Source organism: Erpetoichthys calabaricus, chromosome 2 (genome assembly GCF_900747795.2).
Source record: "Erpetoichthys calabaricus chromosome 2, fErpCal1.3, whole genome shotgun sequence".
Lineage (NCBI taxonomy): Eukaryota > Metazoa > Chordata > Cladistia > Polypteriformes > Polypteridae > Erpetoichthys > Erpetoichthys calabaricus.
The window spans coordinates 132,752,502-132,773,831 of record NC_041395.2 but is presented as its reverse complement, the minus strand read 5'-3'; the positions used below and the strand labels follow the sequence as shown (position 1 = coordinate 132,773,831).

The following is a 21,330-nucleotide window of genomic DNA, read 5'->3' as shown; positions in this document are numbered from 1 at the left end:
AAATCTCTTTGCATAAGCTCTTGTCTCGCTGAGTTTGAAATTTTTTCTCGTGGGATTTCACTTTCACCAAAAAGCATATCTTTTAATTCTCGCGGATATGCCTCTTCATTGGGAAGAAACACTACTTATTTTTCCTTAATGGCATCACGAATTAGACGATCTACAAGTTTACAACTTAAAGTTTAAAACTGAACAATATATTTGATCTAATTTTGCTGTTCGTTATTTCACCGAGTAATAATTTCTGTTTGTTTGCGGTAATGCGATCTTAACTATCCTTTTTTTGAGACTTTCAAATTTTCGTACTTCCTGTGACACCTCGTGTAGTGGGAATTAGGATCACCAGCCTACACTCTAGGTATCTAGTATGTGAGAGCGTGACCAGGATGATGGTGTAAGACAGGGAGACATGGACACAAAAAGGGTTGGGTTTTTTGAAAAATAAAGTGAGGTTTTATTTACAGGTGCACTTAAAGAAAACAAAAATAATGTCCTGCAGAATTTATATATTAATACACAGTCCAGTACCGCAAAGGACACACAAAAACAGTAAGTAAATGGAACCCAAAAATAGTGACTATGTATATATTTATATATTTATATATTTATATTTATGTATTTATAATGTTGACTGAAAGTCCCAAATGAAAAAGAATACTGCATATAAACTTATGAAAACCATATATACACGAACCAAAATGAAGCTGTCTTCCTCCACAGTGCTCTAAGTCAGGAAGCTGCTCCTTCAAACAGTGTATACAGGATTCACCAAAACAAAAATATTCAAAATACAGAAAAAGTGTATATACAAAAATAAACAGTGCACCAATAACCACAACCCAATAAATACCTCCACCAAAGTTAATCCAGATATATATATATCTATATATATAATTCACTAAGCCGGAAGAAAAATAGCCACCCATGGAAAGCACGCCAGAAGGGGCATGGATTCACTAAGCCGCCGACAAGTAAGACACCCATGGCGCACGCAGGAAGGAGCCACGCCCACCAACTCTAAGACCATTGGATACGACGACAACTCGCAGAGCCACGCCCACCAACTCGGACGCGACGCCTTGGAAAACATGCCATCATTTCTGTTTGTCTGTGCCACAGTCCACATGCAGCTCTGAGCCACGTTGACTTTTCATTAGTCAACCTCAGTGGAACCTTGGTTCACACAGAGGTAGCGCCAGAGAGAGACAGAGGCACACACAGGCAGCGCGAGAGAGAGACAGAGGCACACACAGGCAGCCCGAGAGAGAGAGCCGCGCACACACAGGCAGCGCGACAGAGAGAGCCACGCACACACAGGCAGCGCCACAGAGAGACAGAGGCACACACACAGGCAGCGCGATAGACAGAGCCGCGCAATCCTTTAAAACTGAGGTTAAAACACAATGAAGGAAGCAGTCTTTAAAAACCAATAAGCCCTGTGCCTCTTTTTCATTAGCGTCTCACCTGCTTCACTGCCCTGCAACAGTCGAGATGCTTTCTCAGCAGCTGACCTTCTCTGTGCCTGACTCCACTACTGTCAGTCGCCTGATTAAAAATGGTGAACTCCTGCAATGTTACTATCTTGGTTGGCTTTTAAATAAAGTTTGGATTTGTTCAAATATTCCTTTTTTTCCCCTGTGCTTAAAACTCATTTAAAAAAAAAGTGTTTATACAACTGCTGCAATGTTACAGAGAGAGAGAGGGCTCGTCTGCTTCTGAGAGACAGAGGGGGAGGGGGCTCCCGTGCTGTTGAGAGAGAGGGGGGGGGGGGCTGGGGAGGCTCGCGTGCTGCTGAGAGAGAGAGAGAGAGCCTGCGCATGCAGCTGAGCAGGGAGCCTCGGTTTTTTTCCCCCTGTGCTTAAAACTCATTTTAAAAAAAAAGTGTTTATACAACTGCTGCAATGTTACAGAGAGAGAGAGGGCTTGCGTGCTTCTGAGAGACAGAGGGGGAGGGGGCTCGCGTGCTGCTGAGAGAGGGGGGGGGGGGAGGGCTGGGAAGGCTCCTGTGCCGCTGAGAGAGAGCCTGCGCGTGCATCTGAGCGAAGACAATTTCCTGTTAGATTTACCTTTGCAATGACAATTAATAAGGCACAGGGCCAAACTTTCAAAAAGATGTGAATGTATCTGCCAAAACCAGTTTTCAGTCACGGACAGTTGTATGTTGCTCTCTCCAGAGTTCCATCTTTTCATTCACTTACTGGTATGCCTGCAGGAACACGTGCAGCGAGCGAGCGACACACACACGCATACAGGTGCGCGAGAGAGAGAGCGCTGGACACATAAGAATAATAATACTTCATTACATTGATATACCGGCGTTTTCAGTATTCAAAGCGCTATCCACACAGGGAGAAACCGGGAAGTGAACCCAAAATCTTCCACAGTCTCCTTACTGCAAAACAGCAGCACTACCATTGCGCTACAAGGCAGTTAAAGAATGCACTGGCCTCGATTTTGTTTTCACTTCTGTTTACAGCGATCGGATCGTAGCGTGCATTGTTGCAATGTTACTTTTCTTGGTGGCTTATTACATTACGGATGTTTCACATGTTAGTTTTTTTCCCTGTGCTTAAAAGACATTAAAAAAGTGTTTCTCAACTGTGACTCCGGAACAACTCAGTACGCAAGCTATATTAAGCGTCAACAACGAAGACTCGCTACACCTTAATGAACAAGTGCTGAAACTTATCCCTACCGACGAAGTAACTTTCACCAGCGTGGCCTCCATCGTCACAGACGATCCCGCTTTCAGTTACGGACAATTGTATGTTGCTTTCTCCAGAGGTCCATCTTTTCATTCACTCACAGTGGTATCCACAAACCCACCCCATTTGGACAACTGTGTCGTTCAGCAAGTGTTCACCCATCAATACATAATTATGCGGCGTATATTACGCCGCGGGTTGGCTAGTGTATATATATATATATATATATATATATATATATATATAATATACAAGAAAAAATATTTACAATAAGCAAGGCACAAGCCGTAATGCTTGGTAAATTCAAAACACTATTCTACCAAGTACCTTTCTCTAAAACGCTCTAGTCAGAAAGAACCCCCTCTAGAGGCCATGATTCCCTTTTGTATTTGGCGCCCTCGCACCGACCAATTAAACTGTCCTACGTCATCCCTCTGCAAGCACACAATGACGAGAACGTGTCTGCGAGAAGTGGTGTCTCCTGCCCTGCAAAAATACTATTAAGAGTTCAAGCAGCCGGCGCATGCGCACATAGCTGTGCTGGCCTTTGAGATGCAAACTACGCTTCAGCCTTCTAACTTAAGTGAAAGTAAGCACTTTCCATGTTTACGTCCTTCCCCTGAACTACTGCCCAGACAACTACAAACTTGGGATCCCTTTTCTAAACCGCGGTAAACTAATATTAAGGCGCGTCACACTTTCTTTTACTCGTTTAGTTATGAGGTCGGGGGAGGCACACACAAGAGTGGAGGACCGACAATGCCATCCGTCTCTCCAGTCTACAGACCCTCCCCCTCAAGATTTCAGGTCATATGTGCGGGATAAATAATCTGCTACTAGATTCTTTTTCCCCGCAACATAACGTACCTGGAAACTGTATGGATGGAGTGCCAAATACCAGTGGGCCACTCGAGCATTAGAATTCCTCATCTTTTGGATCCACTGCAACGCTTGGTGGTCGCTCTCCACAATAAATTCATTGGAAAGAAGATAATACTTTAGGCTGTCTACAGCCCATTTTATTGCTAATCCTTCCTTCTCTAAGGTAGCGTACTTCTTCTCTCGGTCAAACAGCTTCCTACTAATAAACAAAATTGGCCTCTTCTCGTCACCCTCCCCCTGCACCAAGGCTGCACCTAAACCTTCCCCAGTGGTGTCAACCTGCAAAATAAAAGGTTTCGCAAAGTCAGGACAATGCAATACAACATTTTTACAAAATATCTTTTTCAGAGATTGAAAGGCATTTTCACATGACTGTGTCCATTTGATGTTTCATGGTGCAGATCCTTTAAGCAGGTCAGTGAGGGGCGCTGCAATCTTAGAAAAATTAGGAATAAATCTTCTGTACCACCCCACCAAACCAAGGAACTACTGTACCTGCTTCTTTGTTCCAGGATGCGGACGATCCTTTATAGCGGCCATTTTGTCAGTTTGGGGTCGGATCAAACCACCCCCTATGGTGTACCCAAGGTATTGCACTTATTCTTTAGCAATGACTGTTTTTTCAGGGTTAACCACAAGCCCAGCTGTTTTTAACCAATCAAACACATCCGCCAGGTGTTGTAGATGTTCCTCCCAGGTCTTACTGTACACAACACCATCATCTATGTATGCTCTAGCGTACATCTCTGCTCCTTGCAATACTTTGTCCATGAGGTGCTGGAAGTTCGCTGCAGCTCCATGCAACCCAAATGGCATGACCGTGAACTGGTACAAACCTCCGGGAGCCCTGAAAGCGGTTAGTGGTTTTGCCTCTTCTGTGAGTGGGACCTGCCAATAATCTTTGCAAAGATCAATTGTTGTTAAATATTTTGCAGGACCTAGCTGCTCTACCAGCTCGTCCACTCTAGGCATTGGGTAGGTATCAAAAGCTGAGATGGCATTAAGCTTACTGTAATCCACACAGAACCTCATCTGTCCATTCTTTTTAGGAACAAGTACCATAGGACTAAACCAGTCACTCACTGAAGGTTCGATGATGCCTAAACCTTTCATCTGTTCCAGCTCCTCTCTGAAAACCTCTTGTAGGCGTGCAGGGATCCTACAATATGATGTTCTCACAGGACCTGGGGAGGTAAGGCGAATATCATGATGTATAAGAGGAGTCTTACCAGGCAAAGATCCAAACAGACCCTCTGGAATCAACTCTGGTACTTCTGCTCTTTTTGTCTCTTCTAGATGTTCCAATGATGGTCCCACTTGGACCTCTCTGCAGGATGGCAAGTACTGCTCCTCTGATTCCTCTTCCTCTGGAACGCTACGAATTAATAGCTGACTGGAAGGGTTAGTATATTCCTGCCATGGCTTCAGCATATTAATATGAAAAGTGTGCCTTAATTTTCTAGGGTGATCAGGCATATCAATCTCATAAGTGACAAGACCTTTTTGAGCAACTACAGTGTATGGCCCTTGCCAGTTGGCTAAAAGACTGCTCTCTGAAGTAGACAACAATAACAGTAACTTCTGTCCAACTGTAAGTTTTCGGTCTTTGACTGCCTTGTCATACCATGCTTTCTGCTTGGCTTGTGCATTTTCCATATTTATTTTACAAACTGCGACAGGCTGGCAAATTTTTCCTGCAACTTAAGGACAAATGTTAGCACATTTCGGGATTCAGTTCTGTCTCTATCTCCCCCTAGGGTTTCCTTTAGGACCGAAAGGGGTCCCCGCACATGACGACCATACAACAGCTCAAACGGAGAGAATCCTGTGGATGTCTGCGGAACCTCCCGGTAAGCAAACAACAGGTATGGTAGCCATTGGTCCCAATCTGATCCAGTCATGCTAACAAATTTCCTCAACATCTGTTTTAGGGTGGCATTAAATCGCTCCACTAGCCCATCTGTCTGCGGGTGATAGGGTGTAGTCCTTAACCCCAGAATTCCTAACAAACTATTCACCTGTCTTATCAATTTTGCTGTTAGGTTGGACGCCTGTTCAGTTAACTTTTCTCTTGAGATTCCCACTCTGGCAAATAGCTGTATTAAAGCTCTCACAATGTTACTTGCATTTGTCTTTTTCAGGGGAAAGGCTTCTGGGAACCGGGTTGCGTAGTTACAAACCACCAGAATATATTTATGTGCAGTGCAGCTACGTTCGACAGGACCCACAATGTCAACCACTATCCTGGAAAAAGGCTCTTCCACTACAGGTAAAGGTATTAGTGGAACTTTGTCTCCTCTCTTCACTGGTCCAACTTTCTGACATTCTGCACATGCTTTTATATAATTTGCTACATCTTTAGACCATCCCGGCCAATATAAATGTTGTGCTAGCCTATCGGATGTCTTAACTTGCCCCAAATGACCTGACCAGGGAATGCTATGGCTAATATGTAGTACTGTCTCCCTCAGACTAGATGGCAACACCAGTCTCTGCCCATAGTCATCTTGATGATACAGGAGGTCATCTTGAATGATAAATTTCTCTCCCGTCTTAGACTGCGAACCCTTTGTGGCCTTGTCAAAGCAGACACGCAGACTGGGGTCATCCCGCTGAGCAGAAGCCACATCACTCGGTAAGTCGCTACCATTTCCTGTGAGATCCAAAGGCAATATAAGCTCACCCTGCTTCTGGGGAACGCCCCAGAGCTTCTCATGCCTTCTCTGACTACGGGCTTTACGGACTGTGCCTGTCTTGTCAGCTTCCCCAAACGGCAGCGCATCCCAGCCATCCTGGGCATTTTGTTTTTGCCTTGCCACTTGGGCCCTTGTGACCATCAGAGTCTCCGCCTGCAGAGTACCCTGTAAGAGATCTTCGATCCCCGGCACGTCCAACCCTAGCAGAATCGGGTAAGGCATGTTGTCTAATACGCCCATGGGTAACTCATAACCCAAACCTTGAATCTCCAGGTTCACCCGGACCAGAGGATAGGTGACTTCTTCACCATGGACAGACCTCAATACTACCTGCTGACCTGACTGTACCACTTGGTCGACCAAACAGTCTTTCCTCACCAGAGACTGGGTGCTTCCTGTGTCTATTAATGCAGGGTACAGTTTACCTGCCATAGAAACCCTTAGAATCTTCTCCCTGCTCTTAAAAGGCGTCTTCTTTTCAGGTAGGGGGCATGGAACAAAACAAAGTTTTGTCTCCTTTCATTTGTTTGGACAAAACTTAATTAGATGGCCTTTCTGTCCACAACCATGACACAACCAACCTCCCCTATAATCTGGCTTTGCAGGTGTGTTGACTAAACTCATAGGACCATGACCCATTTCACCCTGAGACATACCTGTGGGCTTAGCTGTGGTTGTGGGCCTCTGGATGACTTTATCTTCCTTCCGTAGGTTCCTTGGATGATGGGCAGCCAGGAACACCTCAGCCAGCTCTGCTGCTTCTTTGGAAGTCTTTGGCTGATGCTCCTCTACCCACGTACGAATTTTAATGTCAAATACCTGCAAAAGTTGTTCTAACAAAATAAAGTCAATTATCTGGTCTATTGAGTGTTTCTGGGGTTGTAACCATTTAGTGCATAATTCCTTCAATAGTGTCAGAAGTTCTTTAGGAGACTGACCTTCCTCCCATTCGAGAGAACAGAACCTCACCCTGTACTTTTCGGTGCTGATCTCGTACTTCTCAAGGATGGCTGCTTTTAATGAGTCATAGATCAGGGACTCCTCTACTGGCATGGCCAAAAATGCAGCCCTGGCCCCTCCTGTAAGTAAAGGAACAAGATGGATTGCCCAAACACACAGTAGCCACCCTTTCGAATGTTGAAAGGTAATGTTCTATGTCCTCGGGATCCTGGAAGGGCATCAGACAAGGGTATTCCCATGTTCTTCAACAGATTCATCTGGGTTGGAGGACTGCAACTGTTGCACCAAATTCGCCTGTCTCTGTAGCTGGTTGAACTGGTGCTGCAGACCTTTGAATCGCTGTTCCAACCGTTTGTCTTCCTGCACAGCGATGAATTGTCACAAAAGCGCCTATCGCTTTTGTGTGGATATCCCCAGTGACTTGGACTTCATCCCCTGCCTGTGCTGATCCGGAGACCACTCCTGTATTGCGGTCTGGAGTGCCAACTCCTTGAGGCTTCTTTGGAGCCATTCTGCCAAAAACTGTCTTTGTCCGTACTCCAAAATCAAAAATACAGTCTCACTTTTACCACACCTGATCGGATCCCACCGCTGCCACCAAAATGTGACACCTCGTGTAGTGGGAATTAGGATCACCAGGCTACACTCTAGGTGTCTAGTATGTGAAACTGAGTTTTTTTTAAAATAAAGTGAGGTTTTATTTACAGGTGCACTTAAAGAAAACAAAAATAATGTTCTGCGGAATTTATATATTAATACACAGTCCAATACCGCAAAGTATTAGGAGGACTGCATCAATAAATACACAAAAACAGTAAGTAAATGGAGCCCAAAAATAATGACTATATACAGTATTTATAGTGTTGACTTAAAGTCCCAAATGAAAAAGAATACTGCATACAAACTAGTGAAAACCGTATATACACGAACCAAAATGAAGCTGTCTTCCTCCACAGTGCTCTAAGTCAGGAAGCTGCTCCTTCAAACAGTGTATACAGGATTCACCAAAACAAAAATATTCGAAATACAGAAAAAGTGTATATACAAAAATAAACAGTGCACCAATAACCACAACCCAATAAATACCTCCACCAAAGTTAATCCAGAGATATTTATATATATTTATTGTGGTGGATTGCCGGCTTCGTACCCCGGACCTCACCCCCAGGCTGCCAGGAGGAGCAGCATAAACGTGCCCCGAGTTCCAGCAGGGCCTCATGGACTTTGTAGTTTCTACACACAGCCCTGCTGGATATCTTGGGGGCCTCGTGGGCTCTTATGTGCTCTATAACCCGGGACTACGTCATGGTCACGTGACAGGAAGAAACAACGTACTCTCGGGTTGAAGAAAAGGACTGTGTGCCCTGACCCGGAAGGAATAAGGAACTGTGGACTGTTGGACAGGAACACCTCCGGGTCAGGGTGTATAAAAGGACTGTGGGAAAGCCCAGACACTGAGCTGAGCTGGGAGGTAGGAGGGCGAAGTGTCTGGGCGAGGAGGAAAGAGAATTGTATCATAGTGAATTATATGAATAGTGTGGAGTGGAGGGTGCTTGGTGCACTGTGTTACAACAAAATAAATAGTTGTTATACTTTCACCTGGTGTTTGGAGTGGTACCTGAGGGTCCGAGAGGTGGACAAAGGGCATATCTGCTACAATATATATATATATATTATATATATATATATATATATATATATATATATATATATATATATATACAAGAAAAAATATTTACAGTAAGCAAGGCACAAGCCGTAATGCTTGGTAAATTCAAAACACTATTTTACCAAGTACCTTTCTCTAAGACGGTCTAGTCAGAAAGAACCCCCTCTAGAGGCCATGATTCCCTTTTGCATTCGGCGCCCTAGCGCCGACCAATTAAACTGTCCTACGCCATCCCTCTGCAAGTATGCAATGACGAGAACACGTCTGCGAGAAGTGACGTCTCCTGCCCTGCAAAAATACTATAAGAGTTCAAGCAGCCGGCGCGCGTGCGCATAGCTGTGCTGGCTTTTGAGACACAAACTGTACTTCTGCCTTAAGTGAAAGTAAGCACTTTCCATGTTTACATCCTTCCCCTGAGCTACTGCACAGACAACTACAAACATGGGATCCCTTTTCTAAACCGCGGTATTAAGTCGCTTCACACTTTCTTTTACTCCTTTAGTTATGAGGTCGCGGGAGGCACACACAGGAGTGGAGGACTGACAATGCCATCCTGGCCGGTTAATGGCAGGGCCGTCTCTCTAGTCTACACGAGACCCGCCGCGACGCTCCCCAAAAGGCGCTAATATAGTCAGTGAAGACATCTGTCTACATTATATAAAAAGGAAAAAGGCAAGTTTCCTTTCTTTATACTTTAACCTTTTTTTTTTCCTCAAACAAATGCCTCTCTCAACACCATGCAGAGGACACTTAACTAATTTTATTTAATTACAGGTAATGCCAGTAAGGCACATTACCACACTTCCATTATCTCTAACCTTCTCTGCATGTGTACCGTGCCAACGTTTTTGAATTCTTATAACATTCTACGTTGTCATCTACCCTTTGTCTTTTATTTCCGGCCCCAGGCATAGTTATATCTCTTAGCACAAGACGTGAAAATGTCTCTCTGAGAAAATCACGGCTCGTCTCGTTCTAAAATTTGTTTTTATAGTAAAGAGACATTTTCATTCAACAATGTAACTCAAATTGCTTTACAAGATGACAAAGAGAAAGCTACAAGAAAAGAAGAACAGTTAAGATTAAACAATAATATTAAAGAATTATGTAACAACAAAAAAGGTAAGGTCAGATGGCTGGGAGGACAGATAAAGAATCCAGTTAAGCTGGAGAAAAAAACAAAATCTGCAGGGGTTACAAGGCCAAAAGACCATGCAGCCCCCACTGGGCATCCTACATAACATAAATGTTCCTAAATCAAACCTCTTCCAGGCTTGAGCTGGGATAACTTCTTGCTCTTTCTGTGTCGGTGGAGGTGGGGTGGTATAGCAGACTGCTTGTTGCTTGTGCTTATCGACACATTGTCAAGATAAAAGATGCTGACAAAGAGGTGCCAAAGGATTTAAGGTGGGCCAGATTTACAAGTTTTTTTCATAGGCTTTGGTAATTCTAGTGTTAAGGTCTCCATCAACACAGTGAATGTTCACCTGGTCCGTCTTTGTGTAGGGAAATGGCTGGAGCAAGTCATGGCAGATTATGCAGAGGCCACTACCAGAGTCCAACAGGGCCAGGATTTTGCATCCGGCCAACTTAATAGGGACCTTAAAATTGTCTTTCTTCAACACCCTGGGGGAAACCTGTGACCCGCATACCTGGGTCAGACCAAAGTCCATGGACTGTGCAGGTGGGAGGTGCCACTCCCAAGCCCGATGTCCCGGTTGATCACAGTGAAAGCACTCGTGTTTGATCTCAGCTGTAGAGTTTCTACAATAGTGCTTTCTACCTGTTGTGTTGGTTCATATGCAAGTAGCAGTGGCAACAGTGGCTCTAGGAGCTTGGGTTTGAGAAGGAGAAACCCTAGCAAAAAGTTAAAGCAGACAATGGTTTGAGGAGAGGTGAGAATGAGGTGGAGGCAGAGGTTGCGGCTTATAGCTTTGGTGATTGCCAATCTGAGGGGATTGCGATGGTTGGGTCGAAGTCTGTATCAAGTTTGGATAGCTAGGTGTTTCCAGGTGGCTTGGGTGCCCTACATTTTTGCAGGTCAGGTCTAGCATTGAATGGACATCATTCCAGAGCATCTCATCACAAATGTCTTGTTTAGCCCAGACAGGACTGCATCAATAACAAGCTTTTCCACAATGCGCTCGAAGGTGTCTCCACGAAACCAGCTTTGGATCAGTTTCACTAGGTCCTGGACCTGTCTCCGGATGGGGCGATCCGGATCAATCTACCATAGCCAAAACTGATGTCCCTTTGCCAAGGGGCTCAAAACTCTATGGAGGAGGATCTGTTGCTTCAGGAAGTCATAATCATCAAGCCTTTCAGGTGGAACGTTTCACATGGCATGTTGGGCCTCCCAGGTCAAAAAGGGGGGCCAAAATAGCTGACCAACTTCTCTTGTCCCAGTGCTTCAGTGTTTCCATGCATTCAAAACAGATTAGGAAACACTCTGGATCATCTGAGGGAGCCATCTTCACCAGCACATCTCTGGGAGGAGCAAGGGTGGGGTGTTGACCGGAGCTTAATTAATTTTGTCAGTTCTGCTCCTCAGTCTGGCACCTAACTCTTTAAATTTGGATTGCAGAACTGAAAGACTACCCTTATGTAAATCATAATTCCAACATGAACAATAACAGATGGACCCTACTCTGGCCAAGAGCGTATCAAAACTTTCCAGGGAGGTCTCTCACCTATGCACCCGGAGGTCAACACATAATGCAATACTATCTGTCTCTGGAGCAAACCTGTGTTTTAACCACCCTAATGACTGAATGAATATTTACTTATTATTAATATTAATATTCAAACCATAATCTAATATATAAAGATGAATACTGTATATGTTTGCCTGGTGTTCAAATCCACACCGTTAAAACTCCACCACATTTTGCATAGATTCCCCATTGCTACAAGGGAAGGTCATAGCATATATAGCTCAGAAACTTGACTGCATCTGAGCTTTAGTAATGAAATGCCCACAGGAGGCATCGTTGGGTTTTGGCACAGGTATACAAAGTTTGGGGAAATTTTGGTTTGTGGAATTAGTTTTTTCCAACTGATGGTTTATTTATGGACTGCACCTGCACTTTATTCAATCCTGGGCAGTTATCAGGTACCTCTGCTAATATTTGTATAATTTGAGAGCCCTAGCTTCTACCCAACTTCTTTTATTTATACTCACTTACATGTTGTAGTTTTCAGTCACCAATACATGCAATGTTGACTTCATGTCTTGTAGATTCTCATATTGTGTTTACCTCCCAAACTTAAAAATTATTCTCAAGTAAAATAGTCACTTTGAATTCTTTATATAAAGTGCATTCTTAGAAGTTAACCATTTTTTGATTCTAAGTTTTTCAAAGGAGTATCACATAATAGTCTACAGTGACATCTGCTCTGTTTTTTTTGTCAGTTTAATCATTCTGGTGACTTTGAACTTTATGTGCAAATTCTTCACTACTTTCCATCAATGTTTCTTTTTCCAGTGGGTTACATATTCATAATCATCTATTCATCAGTTACATCAGTGGTTAGCATATTATTTAAATTTCTTAAGAAGTATATAAATATTATTTAAAATGATTTATCTTTATTAAATGCACCTATACCAAATGAATTCTATTTAGATATATACAGTACATTGTTATTTTATTTAATTTCAGTTTATATTATTTTTCAAAGTAATGGAATTTAATTTTAATTTTGGACATCTTTAGTAATTTATTTCAAAGTTTGTGAGGAAAAAATAAGCATGCATTGCATGTCTGTCATGAATTTTCATGATGTTTGTACAAATTTACTTCAGGCACTCGAGTTTCCTGTAACATCCCAAGGCTGACTTGTTTCTTCAAATTGGCCCAGTTTGCTGTAATTGACTGATTGCATGCATTATTGTGTCCCACTATGGACTGGCACAGGCATGAAGGTTGGAAAATAAATCCACAATAATTTAAATGAAATGTAAGTATTTTATTCAATTGTCACTTTTAATCACTTACGAAAATGTATACACAATCAGATTAAAAGATTAAAATCATTGCTGAAAAAATTTAATGTCCTGCATTTTAAAAAACCTAATTACTGTGCATTTAATGCCCATTTTACGTCTTTCATGTTTAATTCCATTTATATCATTTTGCCATAATGTTCTTTTTTGTATTTCTTTCTGGTTTTAATAAAATAATATAGCATTTGGAAAGAAAATACAGGAAAAAGCAAACCAAAACTGGAAGCTAAAATAGCAAATATTTCGACAGCTTCAGTGTACTTTCCTGGTGAGCTGATGTAGGATGGAATAAAAGTGATCCATACGGCACAAAATATCAGGATGCTGAATGTAATGAATTTCGCTTCATTAAAGTTATCTGGCAGTTTAAGAGCCAGAAATGCTAGGACAATGCAACAATTAAAGCAAGCAATCCTATGTAGCCCAAAACTGCATAAAAAGCAGCTGTAGATCCAAGATCACATTCTAGTATTATTATCTCTGTGTAATGTTTGATATTTTTATTGGAAAAGGAGGTGAGTTAAGTAACCAAGAAGGCAAATAATCACCTGTATAAGTGTAAAAGCTACAAACACTTAGTCTCTGCTGAGTGACTCCAAACCATTTCATTGACACTTACTTCCAGGCAGTGTAGACCTAAACGCCATGAGCACTACAATAGTCTTCCCGAGCACACAGGAGATGCACATGACAAATGCAATACCAAAAGCAGTGTGGCGTAACATACATGACCAATCAGAGGGCTCACCAATGAATGTGAGAGAAACAAAGAAAACAAAGGGTTAATGAAAAAGAGAAGAAGAAAACTCAGTTCAGAATTATTTTGCTCGAACAATTGGGTTTCTCTATGGTAATAAAAAACTAAACCTACTATAAAGTGTTAGCAATGCTCCCAGTACTGACAGAGTGACCAGCAGGATTCCCATAATTTCTTGAAATGATAAATATTCAATTTCTTTCAAGATACATTCATCCTTTTGTTTGTTTGGTTTGTATTCTACAGGACACTTCAGGCAATCTGAAGAATCTGAAAAAAAAAAATGATAACACAAAATAATACATTTATAAAATTTTTAGAAAAAATATTATTCCTTTAAACAAATGCAATTTATTTTACAATCATAATGACAGAATAATAATTAATAAATAGTAAATTAGTAAACAGTCATCGAGCAGGGGGCTATTTCAGTGTATGAGGATTCAATCATTGGTGAAAAGGCCCTTGCCATCATGGGCCCTTAGGCAGTCACCCAGAATGCTCTGATGGTAGATCCTTCCCTGCCTGCAAGTATGTGAGTGAGTGTGCCCTGTGATGGGCTTCCCCAGTTCAGGCAGGATAGACCTTAATGACTCTAAAATGGATTGAGCAAGGTAGATGGCTACAGAATTATAATTTATTCTTGATATTATAATGTATTTTGAATAAATGTGTCTGATTAATAATGCATTTTTAAACTTCATTATAATGCTAAGCATGTAAAAAGTAAAAAATCATATATCAGGAAAAACAAACTGTTATTTTATATGATGCCTTTTTTATATTGTACATTACCAATCCATCTATTATCCAACCCACTATATCCTAACTACAGGGTCACGGGGATCTGCTGGAGCCAATCCCAGCCAACCGCACACACACCCGCACACCGAGCACACACTGGGGACAATTTAGGATCACCAATGCAACCTAACCTGCATGTATTTGGACTGTGGGAGGAGGACCGAGTAAACCCACGCAGACACAGGGAGAACATACAAACTCCACGCAGGGAGGACATGGTCTCCTAACAGCGAGCAGCAGTGTTAACCCACCACGCTACCGTGCCACCCCATTGTACATTACTCCCAAGACCAATATAGGGTTGTAGTACAAGGAGCGCAGGCAGGTTAGTGGCCTCGCTCAGAATCAAACAAGGAACATGCAGTGGGAACTAAATGTTATGTTTTAAAGTTGAACTCCTTATCGGGCACTTGAATTTTAAAATCTTTATATAATATCGCAATAATTTGCATCCTTTATGAATTTTTCACTAAACATGCTGGCAATTGATTTGCTAGCTAACGGCACAGCCATGCTGGTTCAGTTGTTTCCAGCCCATATTTAAATTTCATACCTGTTGTGTTGTTGATTTCTCCTTCAGCACACGGTATGCAGTCATAACAGCAGATTGGTCGTCCTTTCTGTGTGGCTTTCCGAGTTCCAGGCTGGCAGCTCTCACTACAAACTGATTTTGGCACCTTACAAACAATGCAAAAAGAATAAGTTAGTGTGTCTGGAGGCTGCAGTAACATAGGGAATAAACCACATGTATTATAAGCGATTTTAGATGTGTTAGCATCCATCCATCATATCCTAACTACAGGGTCACGGGGGTCTGCTGGAGCCAATCCCAGCTAACACAGTGTGCAAGGCAGGAAACAAACCCTGGGTAGGGCACCAGCCCACCACAGGGCACACACAACCACACACTAGGGACAATTTAGAATCGCCAATGCACCTAACCTGCATATCTTTGGACTGTGGGAGGAAACCGGAGCACCGGAGGAAACCCACACAGACACGCGGAGAACATGCAAACTCCATGGAGGGAGGACCCGGGAAGCGAACCCGGGTCTCCTAACTGCAAGGCAGCAGCACTACCAGTGCGTCACCGTGCCGCCCAATGTATTAGCATGTGAAATTAAAAAGAAAAAAAAACAGGATGAAGTGCAAGAATCATTGAAAATCTAAATAACATTCCCTAATATCTTATATATAAGTGTGTGTGTGTCTGTCCGGGCCGGAAGTGAGAGGAAGTAAAGGTTCCACCTCCTAGGAAACAGAAAACTCGCTTAGCAGTTAATAACACAAGCAGGGCCAGCACTTCAGCAAAACGAAACCTCTGAAGAAAGACAAAGTGGCTTAGCCACTAACATCTGCAAAATGGTATCCCTTTTACGTTTCCGCTGCTAATGCACAAGCGATGCAAGCACATTGGCAAAAAACATGCCTAGAGTTGTTGCTTTCAATTACCTGACATCTCTATATTTACATTTTTTTTCTGACAATTTCAATAGTTTCTAGGTCCCTGGGCTCTTTACAGCATCGGGCTTACACACCTAGTATAAAATAATTACCTTATTTCCTGTGCCAGCGAAAACAATATTTTTATAATTCATATCAAATTCATGTCCTTTAGAGGCAAATGCATAGTATGCACCAACTGTTGCAAAATCAACATCACCCTCTTTATTCAGCTGCCAGTTTACTATGTCATATGTCTTGCCTTTTGCTGCAGGGTCTCCATTTTTATCAAAATAGAAGTTTTCTCCAATCTTTGTTGTAAAGTTTATGGTTTTCAGATAATGAGCTAGCTGTACAAAACATTATATTATGTTAAACTAACAGAAAATAAATCATTAGTAAATAATAAGGCAAATAATTTCAAATAGCATAAGGCATGAATATAATGCCAGCTTGGCCAGTTACCTGCAATGGCACATTATTTGATTTATTAACACATGTCTTCACATTTTCCGTAACAATGCATCCTAGCAAGTTGTGTAATGAATAAGCTACGGTGTAAGTGGCTTTATAGGAATTATAAGTATATCCAATATTTGACACATCTGTATACTGATTATTTATTTCACTTAATGACTCATGACCAGTACAGGAGTAGTTATTCTTTGAATTCAGTGTACATTTAAAAATATATTCCCAATACTCATTCAGGCCAGAGTTTCCAGGGAGAGAAGATGGACGAACATTCAGCAAAAACTCCTTCAAGCCTGGTATGACTGCATTACTAACTGACATTCCGATTGCTCCATTCATAATTTTGTAGTACTGTAGCATGGCAGCATTTTTAGTAGAAATCCAAGACTCTGTGCCAATCCACTGATATCCGGTGACATTTTGTAAGAACAATTCCTTAAGCAGAATTTCAAATACATTAACTGTCAAAAATGCTATAATGACTTTTGATGAGGAGAGTTTGATAATATCTACCACTCTGAGAATTTTTTCTCTCGGGTATGTTCTGTGGATAGCCTCAGAATATTCAACACAAATACCCTCTGTCTGTGCAGCTTCCACAAATGTGGCCATGCCATAGTTTCCATAGTCATCATCATTTCTTATTGCCCCTACCCATGTCCAACCAAAATACTTTGCAAGCTGTGCCATGGCAACACTCTGGTGGTAATCACTTAGGGCCGTTCTGAAGAAATAAGGAAAGAGCTTTTTATTGCTGAGACATGAGCAACTGGCAGCATGACTGATCTGCAGAGAAGAAACATAACATAAAAGAAAAACATTCAAATAAGTCTTTTAGATACAGTCAAAGTAGCTGCTTTTCTAACTTGATTAGATTAATGTATAAATGAAAAATGATTCTTTTGAAATTGTCTGTAATCAATGATGTTTTTTATTCAAGGTTACATTCAGTTTTGATTCACCTCTTAATTCTTAGTTGTATTTCTGTGTTTGTATGTATGCATACCCTATTAAAGTATACACCAAATATGCAATGCATAAATATATACATTTGTTTAAAGTGCCAGATATACTCCATAATGTAGTAGATAAAGTATTAGTATTGCCAAGTCAAAGACACACTGAACTGACTCAAAGTTAGAGAAATGTTATTTAAATTAATCTATTACACTATTGTGATGGATAACACCTCATATGAAAAGGTCCTCAATCTGATAAGGTTGCCATTCATTTATTGAAAATGCTTAAACCAGTTTTAGTGTTATGACGAGTCAGAACAGAATTCCAGTCGATCTCAGAATATTTGTGAGAATGGGAAATGAAAATCCAGCATGAACAGATAGATAGATAGATAGATAGATAGATAGATAGATAGATAGATAGATAGATAGATAGATAGATAGATAGATAGATAGATAGATAGATAGATACTTTATTAATCCCAATGGGAAATTCACAATATAATATAATATAATATAATATAATATAATATAATATAATATAATATAATATAATATAATATAATATAATATAATATATAGCATTTCTATTAGAAATGAGTCACACAACAGTATAAGAGCTGCATGTTTATAAGTTAAACATTTAGAGAGTTGCACACTCCTCCTTACCACTGGTATACTGAAAGGCCCCAGAGTTGTGGAAATTGCTACTGCAGGTGATGAAGTTGAAGGACCTATAATGGCAGGCACTATAGATAGCTTGATACAAGAATCATCCTGGAGCAAATTGTTTTCGTCCCCACTTAGTAATGCCATTGTTGAACGCAGTGTCAAATGAATGTCTCTGCATACATCATAGATTTTATAGCCCAAAATGACATCAGGCAATATATCCGTTCTGTTATTTATTTCATCAATTGCAAAAACCATGGCTTGAGCAAACTGAAGTTCCCTGAAATTGAGACTGGAAGAATATTTATTGGATTTTATAGTTAGGTAATATCCTTAAATTCAAAGAGAATATTATAATGATCATTGTTTTGCTTCCACTACATTCATTTATTTATTTTAACATTTTATGCACAAAAAATAAGCTGCAATATAAACAAACATTTCAATAGGTGCAGAATAATGTATCACATTTTGTAAAGTAAGAAGATTTGAGAAGATTTTTTTTTCTTATAATAATAATAATAATGCATTTTATTTATAGGGCACTTTACATTACCAGTAAATCACAAAGTGCTACATAAAAAGTTAAACAAAGGCAAAGCAAAATAAAAACAGAGATAAAACATCAATAATTATAGCATTCTTGTTAATAAGCTTTCCTAAATAGTAAAGTCTTTAGCTGTTTTTTAAAACATCCCACAATCTGCTGTGTTCTCAGGCTTTCTGGTAGGGCATTACAGAGCCGTGGAGCAGTGGCCGCAAAGGCTCGGTCACCCATTGTATGAAGTCTGGTCTTACATATTCTTGTATCAGAAACGTTCAAAAGTGGTATTTTAAAAATGGTGATGAAAATATCTGTACTGTCGCAAGAACCACTGTTATTCACAAATGTCTTTTTAATTAGTTGATGTGAACAATGAGCAGTTAAATTTTGATTTATTTACTTACTGTGCACATAATTATAGGAAGAAACAACTAAAAATAATCAAGGCATAGCTTTGTATTTCTTTACAGGAACATCAGCTCTTATTTACTTATTTAGTCAGTAATCAGCTGGCAACTACTACATTTTTTTTCTATATCATTTATTGGTATATTTGATAATGTATTGTTTCTCTTTTAGACCATTAAATGCAGTATTTTCGTATTGTTTCACTTTTAGACCATTAAATGCAGTATTTTCCAGGACTATATATATTACAATGCTATTCAGAGGTAATTAAATCTTTTGATATTCAAATGTTAGCTTTACTCTCAGATATGTAACTTGCATAAGATCTAGATCCACTTACCCTTTACATTTTGATACCTCAGGCATGGCTAAATATGTGAGGTTGGGATCTAGTGGACTATCGTGAAAGGAAAAAATACCTCCGATAATAATGTCACCATTCTTGGAAAACACGGGCAGCTCTGTTTTTCTCCACAGGTTACAAACAGGTATTAGTGCTTCTGTAAAGAGAGGCACAAACAGAAAAAGCAAGAGAACCATTTCATTTTACTGTGAGACCTGCTTATGTAGTTATGTGCTTCACTGCTGAGCACTGGACTTAAATATGTTGTTTTGTGAGTGAGTATCCCACTGTTGTTAATTCTCAAAGGTGGTATTCCTACTTGGCTGCATAAGGAGAAACAAAAGAAGTAAAATGTGCTGCAACATCTTAGTCTGTTTACATTATTGTAAACCTTTGTGTATAAGCAAATTTATAAGTCTAAATATTAAGGTGGAAGCCATCAAAATAACAAATATTGAAATGGACAAAATTCAAAAGAAAAAATAAATCATCACTGTTAGAATGACATTAATCAGTTTACATTTTTAGACTTACAATCAGTTTGCATTTTCTTATTATAGTATTCTCTGTATTTGCAAAATGAACACGGCAAAATGAACTTTGTAAATTACCTACTAATTTCACTTCCATTTCTTTATTCTTTGTGTATTATACACTATCTCAGGGCAATTCTATTCAATATTGGGTTTATATAGTGTATTGTAATTTTGGGTAAATCCTTTCAAGTCGTTACATTTTTATGAGGATTTTTATTTCAGGGGGTCATCCCTGGAGTTGCCAAAGCCATCTATGACATACAGAAGACATAGCCTAAAAATATTGCTGATGGATACTATTGTTTAAAGGCATAAAGGCTTATCTGACAGTACACCGTATTTTATTTGGACAGCATTATCCCAGTTGTAATCATTACGTTGTCTTGTGCAGATTGAAGAAGAATTTGTTAGCTGCTGTATATGGCTAACCTGAATTCCTGAATTCATTTTAGAAAATTAATAGAAAGCCATGTTCTCAGCACTGATCATCCATATATGTCATATTATATAATAATTGACGCATCCTTGAGATATTTCCTTTATTGGTATTAGTACATTATTAGTCTCAGTAATAGATAAAAGATAAAGAATAGAAAAATTGTTAATTCAAAGACTCTGACTTTGGAATAATTGTGATCAGTTATATTTGTGCCAAATCATCCATTAAAATTTTAATATATGTCAAATTGTTAATTTCATTCACTTTTATTATGTAAAATACAGCCAGTTTTAGAGAAGGGGAGTATGGCTATTTTATAAGAGCACTTGTACCTTCAAGTGTTGCCTACCATAATACAAAATTGTCACTAAATGTTGAAACATATTATTGATATTTTAAAACAAATGATAACTGCAGGAACAATATGTGTAAAGAAAAAAATGAACATGTTTATGTTTACACTTTCAACTGCTTTAACAACATAGTTGTTTCCCATTCCAATGGCCTAAAAGCAAAACACCATTCAATATAGAAATACAGTACTTTTTTTTAAAGATTTATTGAAATTACTACATTCAGTTCATGTTTGGAAACTAATAATATAAATGGACTGTGACAGAACTACTACAATCCACATAAAAAATAGACTGTAAATAAAGCTGCTTCACTCAAAAGAAAGATAATTAAAGAAAAAAAAACACACAATCTTAAATTGCAAAATTTTAAAACAAAGAATAGGATCAGCAAAGCTGCAAGTATATTGTTTATATAAAGCTCACAATAAGACACACTCCACTATATATTCCAGATAAATAAATAAGATAATAACCCTTGGTCATTCTTCAAAACAATAACTAACTTGATAAACAAATCTCAACTGATGTAACTTTAGAAGCAGTGCCTTTATGAATTTCTTTATTAACAAAGCAGGTAGCATATGATTACAGACTGAGCAGTCGGTAACCAAATCCAGTAGCACTATATCTGTCTGCACTTTAGTAAATTTAAAGACAGAACAAGAAATCCGAAATAA

At 39.8% G+C, this 21,330-nt stretch overlaps 1 protein-coding gene and 1 long non-coding RNA gene across 2 annotated transcripts; one reads left to right on the top strand and one right to left on the bottom strand.

Moving 5' to 3' along the window:
- Nucleotides 1-5,343: 5,343 nt before the first annotated feature.
- On the top strand, nucleotides 5,344-6,927 carry LOC127526585 (uncharacterized). Its single transcript, XR_007934081.1, has 3 exons — nucleotides 5,344-5,452; nucleotides 5,729-5,862; nucleotides 6,145-6,927. It is a non-coding gene; the product is annotated as an uncharacterized LOC127526585 (long non-coding RNA).
- Nucleotides 6,928-9,936: 3,009 nt separating this feature from the next.
- Nucleotides 9,937-19,559, bottom strand: LOC114669596 (extracellular calcium-sensing receptor-like). Its single transcript, XM_028825779.2, has 7 exons — nucleotides 19,320-19,559; nucleotides 18,025-18,319; nucleotides 16,388-17,182; nucleotides 16,036-16,272; nucleotides 15,033-15,156; nucleotides 13,790-13,945; nucleotides 9,937-9,968 (listed from the first exon to the last, which is right to left on the bottom strand). Exons 1-7 carry the CDS (start codon nucleotides 19,517-19,519, stop codon nucleotides 9,937-9,939), a joined length of 1,839 nt encoding a protein of 612 aa, XP_028681612.2. The 5' UTR covers nucleotides 19,520-19,559.
- Between the last annotated feature and the right edge of the window lie 1,771 nt (nucleotides 19,560-21,330).